Source organism: Pecten maximus, chromosome 6 (assembly GCF_902652985.1).
Source record: "Pecten maximus chromosome 6, xPecMax1.1, whole genome shotgun sequence".
Classification (NCBI taxonomy): Eukaryota; Metazoa; Mollusca; class Bivalvia; order Pectinida; family Pectinidae; genus Pecten; species Pecten maximus.
Window position 1 is genome coordinate 39,979,859 of NC_047020.1, and position 17,717 is coordinate 39,997,575.

A 17,717-nucleotide genomic window follows, 5' to 3' on the forward strand; every position below is an offset into this window, starting at 1 on the left:
AAGCACACAACTACTTAAGAATAAATCATTTTTATCAAAATTCATTATGGGGAGGGGCAGGGATTATGTGAAATTTCGCTGTGGGGGATAAATGATTAAAATTTCTAGCTGCAAAAGGAATTATCAATTGTAAGTGAAACATCTTAAAGGTTCTCTGAGCTGGATGATGAGTAACTTATTAAGTCTTCAGAATCGATTAACACAACTTACCTGGAGAGTGACCCTAAAGCCGAAGTCTTGTAGGTGACTGACAGTCCCTTAGCATCACAGAACAGACCTAAAAACAGCACCTGTTCCATCCCAGCTACTTCACAAGGAATTCTTACATCCGAAATCTCTCCCTGTAATTTTGGATGAAATCTTAAGAGTGGATTTCAAGGACATACAATTTAACACATAACTACAGCCCGGACACATTCAGATACAGAAAGGCCATCATTGAATGCCTGCATTAACATGATGACAAATTCTGGGTTCCAGATTCATTATTGAACTGCCTTACTACTTTGTTTGTTTTTGTTTAATGTCCTATTTACAGCCAGGGTCATTTAAGGACGTGTCTGGTTTTGGAGGTGGAGTAAAGCCGGAGTACCTAGAGAAAAACCACCTGCCTACAGTCAGTACAGTACCAGGCAACTGCCCCACTTGAGTTTCGAACTCGCCACCCAGAGGTGGAGGGCTACTGATAAAGTGTCGGGACACCTTAACCACTCGGCCACCGCGGCCCCTGGCCTACTACAGTTGATCCATTAAGCACATCTGTCCCTGTAGGACATTCATCTTCTCTCTTGGAAAGAGGATGAATACCCTTGATTCATGCCTTCTGTGACACTGCCCTGAGCATTAATTACATGGATATACCAATCTAGTAGGCCTTTTAAGCAGAATTTAAAAATAACAATTATTTTTTCACAATTATGTAGCAGAATTTCAAAAATAACAATTATTTTTTCACAATTATGTAGCAGAATTTCAAAAATAACAATTATTCTTTTGACAATCATGTATCCACAAATATGTAGAAATTACCCACCCACAAAAATACCTAGTTAATATATATTGTAGATTAATCTGATTACCTTACCTAGTTAATATATATTGTAGATTAATCTGTTTACCTTACCTAGTTAATATATATTGTAGATTAATCTGTTTACCTTACCTAGTTAATATATATTGTAGATTTACATTAATCTGTGAACCTTACCTAGTTAGTATATATTATAGATTTACATTAATCTGTTTACCTTACCTAGTTAATATATATTGTAGATTAATCTGTTTACCTTACCTAGTTAATATATATTGTAGATTAATCTGTTTACCTTACCTTGTTAATATATATTGTAGATTTACATTAATCTGTTTACCTTACCTAGTTAATATATATTGTAGATTAATCTGTTTACCTTACCTAGTTAATATATATTGTAGATTAATCTGTTTACCTTACCTAGTTAATATATATTGTAGATTAATCTGTTTACCTTACCTAGTTATTATATATTGTAGATTAATCTGTTTACCTTACCTAGTTAATATATATTGTAGATTAATCTGTTTACCTTACCTAGTTAATATATATTGTAGATTAATCTGTTTACCTTACTTAGTTAATATATATTATAGATTAATCTGTTTACCTTACCTAGTTAATATATATTGTAGATTAATCTGTTTACCTTACCTAGTTAATATATATTGTAGATTAATCTGTTTACCTTACCTAGTTAATATATATTGTAGATTAATCTGTTTACCTTACCTAGTTAATATATATTGTAGATTAATCTGTTTACGTGAAATTTATATGATGAAGTCTCCAGACGTTAATATTTTGATACCTCTCGGTTGGCCATGAAGCGAATCTCAATAGTCTTCTCCTCCCGTGGTTCCAGTTCACCATATGGGGGGTCAAGCTCCACCATGCAGTCCTCGGCATGACCTCCCTGGATCTGACGAGAGATAAGTCAAGAAAGAAATAAGAGGCTGGATACCTCGTAGAAACTGTGTTGATGACTGAAAGTAAATTCATAAAATTGTCAATAGAAATGTTAGAAAATATACATCATCAGTAACTCTCACTATGAAATCTATACTCTTTAGAAGAATATAGTAAAATGTAAATGTATACTTTATTTATTTTACAACAATAGCAAAACACGTTATATCAACTTATATCAATCACGCTTGTTGGCCCGGATGGAAGTGTGCAAGTGGTCTTACTTTTGGAGGAAACCGGAGTACCCAGAGAAAACCCATGACGTCAGGTAGGCAATCCCCTTGGCTTTTTATATCCAATCGGGGAATCGAACCCTGGCCACCTAGGTGAAAGGCAAGTGTGTTCCCACTATGCCATCTGACCACCCACTAAAGAATAGTAGTCCAAATAACCATAGTCATCGTAAATCAGTCGTCGTAAATTTTCTCTACGAAACGTATTCTCACCTGTCCCCATGCGAAGGATGTAGGTATCAGGGTCTGGTTGACAATGGTGGCCTGACAGAGGACAGGAACGCCCTTATACACATCCTCCATACACACCTCACAGGACGACAGACAGACCTGTGGCTCCTGTACCTCAGCCGTCGCCCCGATATTACTGAAACACCAACACATTGATAGATCTGAAAAGTTTAACCATATAGCCAGTTATTAAATTTTTGCACTTTTAAATCAATATTAAGAAATGGATGAAAGAGATCACAATCAGGATATATGAGAATTAATTTTCAGTGCTGTAACTCATAAGAATTTCATTTTATTCAAACATAAGTATATTGCAGTTATTTATGCTGTTGTGAATCAAACTGGTGTGTTTTTGCTCCAACATCCAATTATCATAAAGAATATATGAGGGTAGATTGAATTATAGCAAAAATATTCACTAAGGTATTTTTATTGGGTGAAATTTTCGAGATCATATAAATGCTGTGCAAAGCATTGAAAACATCCTCCTCCTAAAAATAATTGAAAATACAATATCATAACACTTACTTTTACATAATATACAGTCAAACCTGCCTTAGCGACCACCTGAATTAAACGGCTCCCTCTCATATGTGACCGCATTTTTTCCTCCCAACGTTATTTACTATACTAGTGACCTGAATTAAGCGACCACCTGTCAGACGCGACTAACGCCCATCATTTCCGTGTCCTAAATGCTGAAAAGCACAACAATGCAGTATATCAAAACTCCCCACTACACTTACCATTCACTACCGTCCACCACCTTCACAGTAAACACACGCTTGATTGTCTTTACTGCAGTCGGTATGAACTCAATGGTGATCGTCTTCTGCTCCAGGGGAGATAACTCCCCACTTTCTGGGGTGAAAACAAACTCGCTGGGATCCTATGGAAAATAAAAACATACTTGTGTTATTTTTGATATTCTGATTAATGATCATGAAATTGGTGGTTGAGTAGTATAAAAATTTTACAAGATGATCTGTGTGAAAGCTGTTCATATCAACCTTTGACATGTAACACTATTGAAGTTCATTATAAATACCACCAAACGGTATTAATTATCTTGCAAAGCCCAATTAACCCTTATCTTGAGTCAGGCTATTATGTATGGCCCCTGGTCTTATCAAAGGGTAAAAACAGTAATTCATGGAATCATAAAAGCGGTATACATACATCACCGTTTTCCAGGTCAATGAATTCTGGGCTGTCATGAATACTCCATTTTGTGGTGATTTGAGCCAGATTTGTCAGAGTAATTTCCTTTGTGGCCTGATTTCCTAGACAGACCAAGCCAAAGTTGACATCTGGCTCCTCAATCAAAAGTTCTGGACCCTGTACAGAAATGTTTATAACTCTTTATCTGCAGCACAGTGGAGTTATCTCCCCTTTAACCAGTCACTATGGGATATCTGTACTATTATCAACAAGCTATTAAACTCAAAATCAAAAGTCATTTTTTTAAGCATTGAAATTTGCAATTTTAATCTTCTATTTGTAAATTGTAGAGTCCTTGCCATTAGAAAATTAGGTCATAATCAAATAATTTTGTGTTTAAATTGAATCAAGTATGACATTGAGTCACCAAATAGAATAGCTTTAAAAGCAATAACTGTCAAATCAAGAAAATCATGATACATATTTTGGTTACAAAGACATTAACATTTTATCATCATGGCACATTTACCTTAAACTCAGCTTCCACATGGAGGTGGAGAGGTTCAGCTAAGTTCATCACATGACAGTACAGGGTGTGGTTGATTTTGCCGGGTGTACCTCCAGTTATGCCGAGCTCTAGATCCATAGCCATCCCAGGATCTGTGGTAACCACATCAAGGTTAAAATAATTATAATTTGAAGTTTTATACACTGCTATATCACAGCAACATAGCTGTCTCAAGGCAGTCTGCAAATTATTATCTGTGGTTACTGGACCTTTAGCAACCAACCAATGTCTTTCTCAACTCCCTGGGGAGCATACTGTCGGAGCTGCCATTTTGGAGCTAAAAGCTTACAACATTTCTTGCACTGCCCTACCACATACTAATTTACTGCTGAGACAACAGGAACACAATGGAGTAAAGTATCTTGTTCCAGGATAAAACACAGTTCCCGTGCCAGGACTCAAACTAGCGACCCTTAATTTGGTCAGAGCTCTGCTTCCTACCACTAGACCATCGTACCTTTTTGTTAACACAGAAATTCCTCAGAAAATCAAAATCTTAACATAGTTTTGTATGATGAGACATGAAAAATCAACACTCAGGATTCCAAAGATAGGTAAGTATAACAAGTTTAGTAATTAACCTATAGCAGCTAACGAATCAAAGTACTGAAAGTACTAAAAACGTACCATTTGATCTTTGAATTTATACAATTGAAGCACTGAAAGTAATAAAATTCTAAAAACTTCAAACATTTGTAATGTGGGTAATTCCTCATTTAGACAGAACGGTGTTTAATTGATATGTTAAAATAATCAAAGTACTGGAAATACTGAAAAACTAAAAACTTCCAACTACAAGATGTATTACAATTTAGTTTTAAACTGCTGTTCATCTAAAAGGATCAAAGTACTGAATGTGCTGAAAACTAAAATTTTCTAACTTTTTTAATGTAGTTTTCCCTAGGTAGACAAGCCGTTGTGTACTTAAACAAAAATATCTTATCTACAGAATGTAAGACTTTAATCTTAAATCAGTCACTAACATCTCTTACCTAGTTCACCAAACGGTGGCTCCATCTCCAGTATGTATCCCTCACTGTACGGCTGCCATTGGAAGGTGATTGTAGACCGACTGTGATTGGCCATCTAAACAAAATTAACATAATCATCATTCTGGTATTAATCAAACACTACACACAAAATTTTTACACATAGTTTATCTCATAAAGTATTATAAATACACTGATTTGAAATAATGTAACAACAATTGAAATAACATAATGCTTCATTTTTTATGTAGATTATAATGCACCACTGTTTAATGCTGTTTTCATTGATTAAAAACAATTTAATGGTTCTGAAATTCCCTTTCCTGTCCCATCAGGAATCAAACCCTGGTCGCCTAAGTGAAATATGAGTTTGTTACCACTTGACCACCCTAATACATATATTTACACTGCCATCCATCAGTTCCTATACACTTTGCTAAAAGTATTTTGAAACACAGTAAATATCATTAAAATATTGTGTATTGTATTTTTTATCTGTTTACTTCTTAAAATGCTTTAATAGTCTATCAACAGTCTTTACGGGTGTTGATGATCTACAAATCCTCAAAATGTAACAATTTTTGCAATATTATGTCTTTTTAGAAATTTTGTTAAAACTACTTTTACAGAATAACATAATTTTTTGAAGAGATAATTTATAGAGTGTTATGTGATGATACATCTTTCAAAATAAATCTTTTTGCATTTTTGGAATAGTTTATAAAATAGATCCCTCCCTTGATCCTGAAACTTCATCAGGATGGGTGATTTTTTTATGAAATTTGCGATTGTCACCGACAAATGAAAACTCTTAAAAGAATTACAAAGTTATCGTTTCTTATCTGCTTATAATATTTCAACAAGTCTAAAGAGAATGTACAGTCTTTCCTGGATGGCAGTGAATTTCCTTGATGAATATACATGTACAACCTATAGAGTCCTGAATTACGATATATAGTTAAGATATTAAATTTTCACACCATTGTTAACTGGTACATACCGTAACTCTTTTCTTGATGGTCGTCTCCATGAGGCTGCGGCCAGGAACGTAAACAGCGTAGGGGTGTAACACGACATTGAGGGGCACGCTGTTTCCTTTCACCTCTATCTCCATAGCAGTCAGGTCTTGTAGTTTTCTCACTATCAGAACAAACCAGGTCTACTTCTATAAATGTTACTTTGTACTAGTTATAGCACAGTAAGTTATACTCAATTAACTCATTGTTTAACATCAAATAATCGATTGTAATTTTTCATAATCGACCACTGATATGACACTTCCCATTGTTTTAGAACAAATAAATTTTAAAAGCCTATTTACAGTACACATAATAATAAAGATGTCTAATGTTGACAGATCTCATTTATATACAACTTATAGATGATTCACTTTGACACTCAAAGTTTAACCTTTTTTTCCCCAAGAGTTCAAATTTTCAGTTTTATTCAAAGTCAGAAGCAAAAATTTCACAGAAAATTATGAAACAGACAATAACTTTCTCTAATGAATTTTATGTTCTACGCATAACTATTCTGTTATTTTCTTCCTGATAAATAGTGCAAAACATTTTGAGAATAGCAAACTTTATAGCACCATATTTATATCAGGCACCTGCCCACAAATAAGACCCCTCCTCCTTTTTTGCAGAATCATCAATTTTAGAATAGTAAATTAAAAGTGGTTCATAAATTAGCCTTCCCCTAACTTTAATACTGAACTTTTATAATAGGGAAGGGGGCTTATTTGAAGATAAATATGGTATGTTGGGACAAAAGGTTCAAGAATTATGTCATAATGAATCATTAAAGACTGCTGAATAATTACCATAATTGTAATAATTATACATTATAGATATACTTATGGTATGAACACCTACATCCACTTGATGGAGGGAAGATCACTGTGGGCTCTTCCTCCTCCTCATCTTCATCATCACTGAGGTTTGACTTCTCACGGAGGGCACGTCTGTCGCGTTTACGCAACTTGGCTGAGTCGCCATCCTGGTACTGTGGAATTTGCTTCAGCAACATGTGCAACACACTGTGGAACTGGTTCACCTGTGGAAAAGAACATCTGTCAATCAAAACACAATAAACCCTTTGGTTTACCCAGATTTCACACATAAGCCATTCTGTAAAGGCTGGCTTTGATGATTTAAATTTTTAATATTTTAAAGCATCTTTATATCAATCAATACCGTAGTTCTTCATAATTACATTTAAACTGGGAAACTACCCAATAATTACCGAGAATCTGCAAGCATTTTGTTTTTTAAATCAAATAAAGATCAATCCATAAGGGATTATAAAATTTAACTTGATGAAGTTTTCTATTTATAAACAGAAAACATAGAGGCTTTAAAAGTTTGATGAGGACAGGCTGTATTTTTACAGATACCGTGAAATAGACTCTGATTTTCTTTGAACTTTTTACATTTTATTAAGATATATAAGTTTTTTGTGATTTTATGATTACAATAAAGCTACAGAAATATTTACCCTCCTAAAAAACTGAAACCTTTTTTGATATCCAGTAAAATATCTATTTTTGTGATTTTTTATTGAAGTATAGCTACAGAAATATTTACGTACTAAAACCTTTTTTTTATATCCAGTAAAAATATCTATTTTTGTGATTTTATTTTCATCTTGAGAAAATAAAATGTAGTAAGTACAGAAAAGTAATAGAAGATTCAGAAGACATTTACCAGTGGTGGTGCAAATGTGACCCGGAACTCCATGTCTCCCGACGGAGGCAGATTTCCTGTGGGAGGGTGAACACTGAACACAGAGTCCACATCCTGAGCACGAACAATTTTTCTCTGTCCCTCAATGAGCTCCTCTTTCATCTCTGGCTTATATATCATCCATTGGAATGGCATCTGTACATTTCTGTTGGTACAAATAATTTTTTCAGCACACTACTAAGAGTTAATCAGCACGCTGCAAATTCACATAATTTTATTTTAGAGGTGCCCTTATTTTAATACTACTTTGTTTCTGAAAGAGTTGCACTAAAATATGACTTATTTCTAATCAGATAGAGCACTGTCTAAAGATGTTAAATCAGGTAATCTTTTAAAATTTGATAATTAATATGCTAAAATTTGTGCTCACTAAAATATGTAAGCTTTCAGTATAAATGTTCATCAATTTGAATTGTTGCTGAAGTTTTATATATACAAGAATATTTCAATGAAAGAGTTTCAGCAAACTAATGACCTTGCCCAATTGTAGTATATGATAATTAAAACCAAGATAACAAAATGTTTCTGGGTCATCATTGGTAGGATGAATTAAATGTTACATACGTGCAGTTTTTAACCACGACTGTACGATCTGTGTATGTGAAGGGATTGAGGTCATCAAATCGTATCATGTGTTCTGCAGTGTTGTCTGTCAACTCTCCCGGCGCGATGTTGCCTTCTCCCCGTTCAACCATCATCAGATCGACACTGGCCCTCTGAGCAATGCCTATATATACAACATTCATAATTAATTCAATGTATCAAAAACAAACTATGATAAGTATTCAACTCTCCCGGCGCGATGTTGCCTTCTCCTCGTTCAACCATAATCAGATCGACACTGGCCTTCTGAGCAATGCCTATATATACAACATTCATAATCAACTTGACCTTCTGAGCAATGCCTATATATACAACATTCATAATTAATTCAACGTATCAAAAACAAACTATGATAAGTATTCTCTTAAATGTTTTTGTCCTATGCATTGCTATTGATGACAAATTGAGTATTTAATGACCTGTTTGCTGGTTTTGCTGTCCCAGAAACAGTTAAGTTCATCTTCAGAAGGAGTTCCCCTGTAGTAGCTGGTGGCTACCTCAATGAACATTTTAATTCTGGGTGAACAATTCAGGTAAAGTGTCTTGCCCATGCAAGGACACATTGAACCATCACATGACAGGACGGTTTCTGAGAGACAAAACACACCCTCAGTTAAGGATTGAACCACACATCTCAGATCATCTAGATTAAAATTTGATTAGTTGATGCACTACAGACAGAGCTATCCACCCCCTATCCTAACTACAAACCACATACATGTCTTAAAGATAAGACATTTCTGGACTGGCAATGAAGATCTGAGAGTATTACATGTTTACGCATGTTTGTCAGTGAAATATTTTACCTTTGATGGTGAAGTGTTTCACATGACAATTGTCACAGACAAGTGTGATTTCCTGGTTGAAACTCTTCACAGATGGAGGGGTGAAAATAATTTCAATCACTCCACTCTCCCCTTTCATCAATTCCAGAACAGATGGACGTATTTCAAATGGCTGAATGAGGACGCTTCCATTCCTGACAACTGACTGTTGAAATATAAAGATAATCACATCAGATAATCCATATTTAATTAACATTATCAAACAATTTTACTTATAGAAGTTTACAAATGAGATTGAAAATCAATCATTTTGTTTTGGTAAACAGAAAGATGGATAATTTGCTGATTATGTACCTAACATGGAGATTATATGACCACTGAATTGACAACATATTGTCGAAACTGTAAAATCATGAATTTTTTGGTTATTTTTATTTTTGTGGATTTTTGGGGACTCTAAATCCACTACCTGTAATTTCTGTGGTCATGAATTAGCAAAATGTTAAAATTTGACAAGAAGTGGTCTTTATGGAATTTGTTGGATTGATGCTTTCAATCCACAAAATCAAATATCCTTGACCTTACACTTTTCAGAAAATCATGAATTGGAACGGTGAATTTGGAAACCCTCTAAAATATGTGATTTTACAGTATGTATGAGACTTCTTGTCTGCACAGTTTTCTCCAAACATGATCCAAGACTGATATCATGATTAATTTGAAAAATTATCAATTTTTTTTTAAAATTTATTACAATATCAGTGTTAAAGTGAAAAAGGAAAAAATTATCTCAACACTTTAGAGGTTAATTCGACCCGAAGTATCAATAATTACCGCAAAGACATATATGGTATTTGTATACGATATATGCCTTTTTCCTGTTCATTTTATTACTTGTAGGCACAAACACTCATATAATTATTGTTCAGACATAAGTTTCATCAATAGAAATTGTGCATGTTCTGATGTCCGAATGAAGGAATGCCCCTTTAAGATATCGATCACGCTTGTTGGTCATGACAGAGGTATGCACATGTCATAATGTAGGAATAAGCCAGAGTATCTAGCGAAAACCCACATAGTTAGACAGGTGACATATCTTTTAATGTCCTACATCTGGGTATCAAAACCTTGTCACGTCAATGAAAACACGAATGTATTACGACTGCACCATCCAACCACCACTTTGTCAAGATTAGGCATATAATGCTAAACCAGTTGTTACATATTTACCTTGAAGTTCGTAGCTGGCCATGAAGATCTTGGCATAATACAGAATCGGCCATTCCCACCGGTGTTCCTCACGATGAATTGTACCACATGGCATCCTCCAACCAGACAGTATCCAACATCAAGGACTGGCGGCACTGTAAAAGACAATTCAAACATCTGTAAGATTCTATAACAACAAGACCAATATCTATAGCAACCTGTCTTAGTAAGGATTGAAAAGACCTTGTCTACCTGATAATTTTCGCCACCATTTTGATACTTGTTAGACTTTCGACAAAACATCTTTCCATTAAAATATCTAACGTATGGTGATGGGGCCAGAAGAAAAATGAGGTTAGAGTGACTTGAGACATTACCAATTCTATGCACTATTAAATAATTAGTCTCTCAAATTCTATAATCCTTGATTCATTACAATTGCTTTGACTAGTTCTTACTTCAGCACAAAAAGATTTTTAATTTTTTTTTCACAGAGGATATATGCAAATCTTTCGTTTTTGTCCACTTTTATTTGAATCCATTTATGGTATGTCATTAGTGACGTCACACAAAATACATGTATATGACAATGTGACGTCATCAGTTATTATGTACGACATTAAGGAATAACAATTTGCATTTCAATAAAAATGCTTACTTTTAACACTTCATGGGGTATATACTAGAAAGATCTACGAACAAAATATTTCCCATACTGGTACTGTAATTGAGTTCCATATCAAATAATATAGAATAAATTATTGATGAAAACGTAAAAAATTATATATTTTTAGATAATACTTGCATGTAATATTTGGAGGTGGTCTGCGACCTTGAAGAGGCACAATGACAGAGTTAGAGGACTGAGTTTGAACCCTGATCTCATCGTCAAAGTCTCTCAGCGAGTCTGGTGCGAATCTGATCGCATAGTGACAGCTCATTCCAGGAGCTACTAGGCCATGCTCTCCCGGAAACTGACCTATAAAACAAAAATAGAAACACATTAACAATTCTCCTGTCCTGTACAGATGCTCAGTTTATAGCCCCATGGACATATAGGGTTATTACGAGGCTAGTCATCAGGTAGTAGCTGGTGGCTACCTCACTGAAAATCTTACATTAGATATGCTATATGAGGCCATTGACTATGGTGGTAAAGTGTCTTGCTCAAGGATAGTATGTGATATAAGCTTCCTTGAAAATACACACTGTCTACAATGGTGATTTAACCAGATAACGGGGCTATTACAGCCCCTCCAGGGCCTCCTTACAAAGGAAAAAAATGGCGGAGAGCAAAGCTGACATACCCAGTCCAACAGAGAAGAATGGAGTGGTTGGTGGAAGTACTGCACACTGCCTCATCACAGAGGACACATTCTTCAGCTCCAACGTCAACTAAAACACAAACATTATGGTGGTTTTATACAGGCAGAAAATTGTTCTCATTGTTATCTATGGAATATAATATCTCAGACAAGTAATAGAAATAATATTCAATATTTTTTTTTAGTCATGACTTGCTGTTTGTGTTTGTAGAGTGTTTAACATTGCAGCAATCAAGATCATACATGAAGATGAGTGTCAAAGGTGAAACCAACAGCCAGGGTCATAATTTATGAGGATGGGTGTCTAAGGGGACACCAACAGCCAGGTTCATATGAGGATAGGTGTCTAAGTGGACACCAACAGCCAAGGTCATATGAGGATGGGTGTCTAAGGGGACACCAACAGCCAAGGTCATATGAGGACGGGTGTATAAGGGGACACCAACAACCAAGGTCATATGAGGACAGGTGTCTAAGGGGACACCAACAACCAAGGTCATATGAGGATGGGTGTCTAAGGGGACACCAACGACCAGGTTCATATGAGGATAGGTGTCTAAGTGGACACCAACAGCCAAGGTCATATGAGGACGGGTGTCTAAGGGGACACCAACAGCCAGGGTCATATGAGGATGAGTGTCTAAGGGGACACCAACAACCAAGGTCATATGATGATGAGTGTCTAAGGGGACACCAACGACCAGGGTCATATGAGGACGGGTGTCTAAGGGGACACCAACGACCAGGGTCATATGAGGACGGTGTCTAAGGGGACACCAACAACCAGGGTCATATGAGGACGGGTGTCAAGGAGACACTAACAACCAGAGTCATATGAGGACAGTTGTCTAAGGGGACACCAACAACCAAGGTCATATGAGGACGGTTGTCTAAGGGGACACCAACAACCAGGGTCATATGAGGACGGTTGTCTAAGGGGACACCAACAACCAGGGTCATATGAGGAAGGATGTCAAGGAGACAACAACAACCAGAGTCATATGAGGACAGGTTGTCTAAGGGGACTTCAAATTTAATCTGACTTTGAAATTGAGTAAAATGATAAAAAAACTATATGAATTTTTGTTGTTGATGCTCTTACATATTCAACTGTTAGAACAACTGTATATTGTCTTTAAATAGACAACTTACCTCATAAACCTGACCAACTTTGTAGTCGGAGAATTTGACTATTGGTGGAGAGACTAAGAATACTACAGATGGCTCCTTTGGTCTGAAAAGAAAATATAAATCAATAATTCAATGGAAATCTTTAAAATTTTATAAAATTGTTCATGCATTGATATGCATAGATGTCAAAACCTGTCTATAAAGGCCAGTCAAGGTAGCAGAGAAAAATTGCCTTTATGTTGCCTTTGTGCTTCGTCAGGAATTGAAACAGGTGGCATTTATATACAGGTTTTTGTTCAACTGTATATGCAGATGGTCTTGATAGACAGTTTTTTATGTACATATGGCCTTTATAGACAGGTTTTTGATACATGCATATGGCCTTTAGAGACAGAATTCTGTTAAATATATAGATTCAAAAACATGCTATAGAAGTCTTATATGTGTTGAATGTGAACATAATCTATATGCAATGAAGTTTGTCAATTGGAAAAGATTATGTTATTAAAAGTCTTAGTTATGAGAGAAATTTTCCTTAAATTCTGTAATACTTTCCAATATATGGAAATTCTAAACTCCTTCAGTTCATGAATGTTGACTTTGTCACACAATCATTATCAGAGATAATATAACTTACTTGCTGACATCCGGTTTACTTTGGATACCAATTTCCTTTGGTTTGGGACGACCTGGCATTATAAGAGATCTTCCACCGGGTAAGGCTGATGGTGGAACATATCTAGGATTACGAACATAGTTCACACGGGCCTGGAGGTTAGCAAGGTCTTTTCTGTCGACTTCTCGCTGAGCTTCATTCATGTGGATTTTCCATCCTCCTCTTTTTGGAAACACAACCTAAAAAATAAATAATTAAAAAAAAACTTAGGATTTGTGGTTTTTCATAATGAAATTTGGTATCTTTTCCTTCATCACCATAACTAATTAACCATTAAATTAATTATTACAGCTTTGATTTTGTACAATATATAAATTTTCGAAATTTTGACAGATATTTTACAGCATATACATATATATTTAATTTCCGGACCAAGACTCAAAATATGTTTAATTCCTTTGGAAGTTTTGAAGAAGCATACTAATTTTCAATTGGAAAATATTTGTAATAGATATAAAGATTTAAACAAATTGGAAACTGAGAAAAAAATCTAATTGTAATTGAAATTAATTACTGAGGAAAACACCTGTATTTTCCAAATATTCTATTGCTGATTCCTATCATAAGGTGAAACAATAATCATTAGGATATTCCGGGTAAATATTTTAACACCATTGTACTGACTGATTCTGAGATGGAGGAAGCAGGCTCCGATTCCAGAATTTCCTGTTCCACATTAATGCTGTCCGACACATAGCTTTGGTGTACAAGGTCACTGCGGCTGTGAAAGATGAGTGGCTGAGGTGATTCCTCAACCTGGTCGATGGGGCGAGTCCGCTGCTGCGACGACACCGTCTCACGGGCGTAACTTGGCACCTTGGGACCTGATACAAGAAAAAGTGAAATATCTTCCTATGTTTTTGTCTATCAGAAAGATTGACTCTCATGATTTTTTTTCATGAATTCACAGAAAATAATTGTTTTCTTTCCAAACTTTTTTAATGATGGACTTTTTAAATTGGATTGAGTCTGACATGGCCACACTTTCATCCCATTAATCATAACCACAATATCTATGTACATAAGATGTTTTGAAACTTTAGGGACATGCACTATTCAGTATGGGTGCAAATTGCACGACAATATTATAATTATGATGAAATATTGAAGATGGCTACTTGCTGCCACTTCGAATTTTGACATTTAAAATTTGCAATTTTTACATCGTACCCTACAGTAGAGATTTTCTGTATACATACCATGTGGTAGAGGCACTGTCAATTGTTCCTCAGTAGCATAGTCCTCAGGGGAAAGGAGTTTGTGTTTCTTCAGCAAATCAGAGTCAATGCAGGATCGGAAATGAGAACGACCTAGAAAAACAATATTTTTATATTAGGGTTATAAAGATAGCTGTGGATGGCTGTAAAATTTCCTTCAAAAATTCAAAAAAGCTTAAGGAAGGTAGTGAAACAGAAACCAAATATATAAATGCATTTGGCCTGTTAAGGATATAGAATTAATTATCTTTGCAGTAGCTGAGAATTATACAATAAGAATTTTTGCAGATTTACCTGGAGGGAGTCCCAGCTCGGAATAGTTGTCACAGCTCTGTGTGACCCGATTCAACTGACGCTCATCTGCTGACATAGCTCTAGCCTGAGCTTGCATGATATGACGTTCAAGTTTAGCAGCCTCTTCTAAACGTTTCTTTCGTTCTTCAAATACCTGTTGACAAGTGTTGTGGAAAAAAAAAATTTCTGGTAGTTCAATGACAAAATGCAGTTTTGTTTACCATGCAATTTCAATATTTATTGATATATGTATTTACTGGTTTTTTTGCAAAATTGGATTTAATTTTTTTTTTATTTTCCAAATATAATAAAATATATATGGGATATGAAAAAATTATATCCGCTGAGTTTGGAATGAGGATTAATTAGAATTTGTTAAAAATGTAATTACTGTCTGATACTACTGTATACAGAAAGAGGAATTTTTGTCTCATGAAATATATTTGTGTGGTTGGAAAAATTCATATCAGGGCAATGGAAGTTATCTTCATGTTAAGTAAATACTATTTTCTTTCTTTAAATTCTATCCTTGAAAATAGAACCCTTAATAATAAAAACTTTTATGGTAAAAATAACAAAAAAAACCTCTGCTTACCTTCTGTAGAGCATCCACATAGCGTTCATGGTAAGGATCATCGCCATGTTTAGAGACACCTAAGTTTGCAACAGTATCAGCACTGATAGCATCCCGAGTGTATATTTCTCTAAACGTCTTGGCTAATATGTGGCGGACATCTTGTGATTTGCCTGTGGATGGCCGCTGGAGGAACATAGGGGGCTCCTCCCCTCTTTGTAAAGGTTGTGTCTTCATGTTCTGTGTAATATTAAAAAAGAAATGAAATGCAGATTATACAATAAAATACAATGCAATAACATTTAATTACTGTCAAATATATTTGACTTATGCAACATGAGTTCTCTATAGTACAGCTTGCCTTTTGACAAACATAAGTAAAAACTGTATGCAAATTTAACATAACTAAAAACTCGTTCAGAATTATGTTACTAGCAATACATACTCAGAATTAAATCAAAGTTACATCAATTGAATAAACAAATAAACGACCAGCTCTATAAATTATCACAGAGAGTAAAATATTATAAAAGCTATACAGTAAAAGCATGTACAGAAAGTTAGTTAGATTATTATGCCTAGCAGACATTCAAAATGTAATCAACTGTACCACAACAATGTGTCAAGATTGATTCGTTAAATACCCAGACAATTATCTGATTAGCTGAAATGTAGTGCATACTCAATTCCAACTGATCTTATATTTAGAGTTAAAAGATTAACAGATTAAATATGATGACATGTAAATAACACTTTAACATGGTAACAATGTATTACAGATTCAATCAGTATATGCCCATTTTCCGATATAGTTTATCTAAATCTGCGTGTTCAATATCTTTTATGTGTATTAAACGAATCAAACTGACAAATTGTTGTACAGTTGATTGCATAGGCTAGTGAAGGTTTGCCTTTCAAGATCAAGTATTAAACCATAGGTCCTAGCCAGCCTCGTCTGTCAATACATCCAATAGATTATATATTGAATGTAACGTTATATTGACAGACGAGGCTAGGACCTGTGATTGAACAATATACATGTCATCCAATAAGTTTCTAAACATTTTGTGCATTCACATATGTATCGAATAAAGCATTTCAGTGTAAATCAAAACTCACCTTCTTGTGATCAATATGCCTTCCGTGTTAAACAGGTCTGTGTACGTCCGAGGAAAATCAAAAACTTCTTCACATCGTCGCCATTTTTGTTTCGGTGTTGCTATGTTTTATTTGCCTCCAATTGTAAAGAGCTCCACGTTCTAGTTCAGAAGCAGTGCACATTCCAAGAAAACTTAACTGTTCTCAAATGTTGTCACATTTTTTTTACATTAAATGAATAATTTAAGGATGTATGTGTTATTTTCATGCTAAAATAAAATCGATAATACATCAAATAAATGTTTGCGCTGTTATTATTTAGAACAGGTGCGCCAAGGGAGGTAGCCATAGCTTTAGGAAAAGGTCTATGGGGTCTGTACTGCTCGTTTTTACAAATTTTTAAAATCATCTTCTTTAAAATTCGATCTAGTTCATAATCATCTAAATTCCTATCTACTATATAGCCATATTTGATATAATGTATATTAGTTATACCTGTCTACAATGGTCACTCAAGGAGCAGATATGAAAAGGCTCATTCGCTGTGAACTGTTATATTGGGAAGCAAAACAGGTTTCAGTTGTTTTTGGTATATATAGGTAGTCTTTTCTGTAAAAATGTTGTAAGATTTTAGTATTTCTAATCAAGGCTTATACAGATGGTTAAGTATTTGAACGTGATAAACATGGTAAAAGACAACAAAGCTTGCACTGTGGGTTGAAATTCAGTCACAACATATTTTTTTAAACAGGTCAAAGGTCATGGTCAGGGTCAGCATGCATGTCTGCAAATGTAGAACCAATAGAAAGGTATTGTGCCAAGGAACACACATGTCAAATATGAAAGCACTATCTCATAATATAACATA

The 17,717-nt window shown here is 34.9% G+C and overlaps 1 protein-coding gene across 2 annotated transcripts in view; it reads right to left on the minus strand.

Moving 5' to 3' along the window:
• LOC117329762 (deleted in lung and esophageal cancer protein 1-like) overlaps positions 1–16,980 on the minus strand; it is a 32,958-nt gene extending 15,978 nt beyond the window's left edge. For both annotated transcript variants that reach the window (XM_033887887.1, XM_033887886.1), the window contains exons 1-22: positions 16,871–16,980; positions 15,773–15,991; positions 15,178–15,331; positions 14,866–14,976; positions 14,291–14,490; positions 13,628–13,845; positions 13,012–13,093; positions 11,842–11,929; positions 11,340–11,513; positions 10,556–10,689; positions 9,344–9,527; positions 8,499–8,661; positions 7,896–8,079; positions 7,065–7,245; positions 6,188–6,327; positions 5,191–5,284; positions 4,160–4,290; positions 3,649–3,807; positions 3,216–3,358; positions 2,449–2,602; positions 1,845–1,955; positions 211–341 (exon numbers count right to left, since the gene is read on the minus strand). In XM_033887887.1, the coding sequence (XP_033743778.1) occupies positions 211–341; positions 1,845–1,955; positions 2,449–2,602; positions 3,216–3,358; positions 3,649–3,807; positions 4,160–4,290; positions 5,191–5,284; positions 6,188–6,327; positions 7,065–7,245; positions 7,896–8,079; positions 8,499–8,661; positions 9,344–9,527; positions 10,556–10,689; positions 11,340–11,513; positions 11,842–11,929; positions 13,012–13,093; positions 13,628–13,845; positions 14,291–14,490; positions 14,866–14,976; positions 15,178–15,331; positions 15,773–15,988 (3,152 nt within the window). In that variant the 5' untranslated portion in view covers positions 15,989–15,991; positions 16,871–16,980. The remainder of the gene's footprint in view (positions 1–210; positions 342–1,844; positions 1,956–2,448; positions 2,603–3,215; positions 3,359–3,648; positions 3,808–4,159; positions 4,291–5,190; positions 5,285–6,187; positions 6,328–7,064; positions 7,246–7,895; positions 8,080–8,498; positions 8,662–9,343; positions 9,528–10,555; positions 10,690–11,339; positions 11,514–11,841; positions 11,930–13,011; positions 13,094–13,627; positions 13,846–14,290; positions 14,491–14,865; positions 14,977–15,177; positions 15,332–15,772; positions 15,992–16,870) is intronic.
• Between the last annotated feature and the right edge of the window lie 737 nt (positions 16,981–17,717).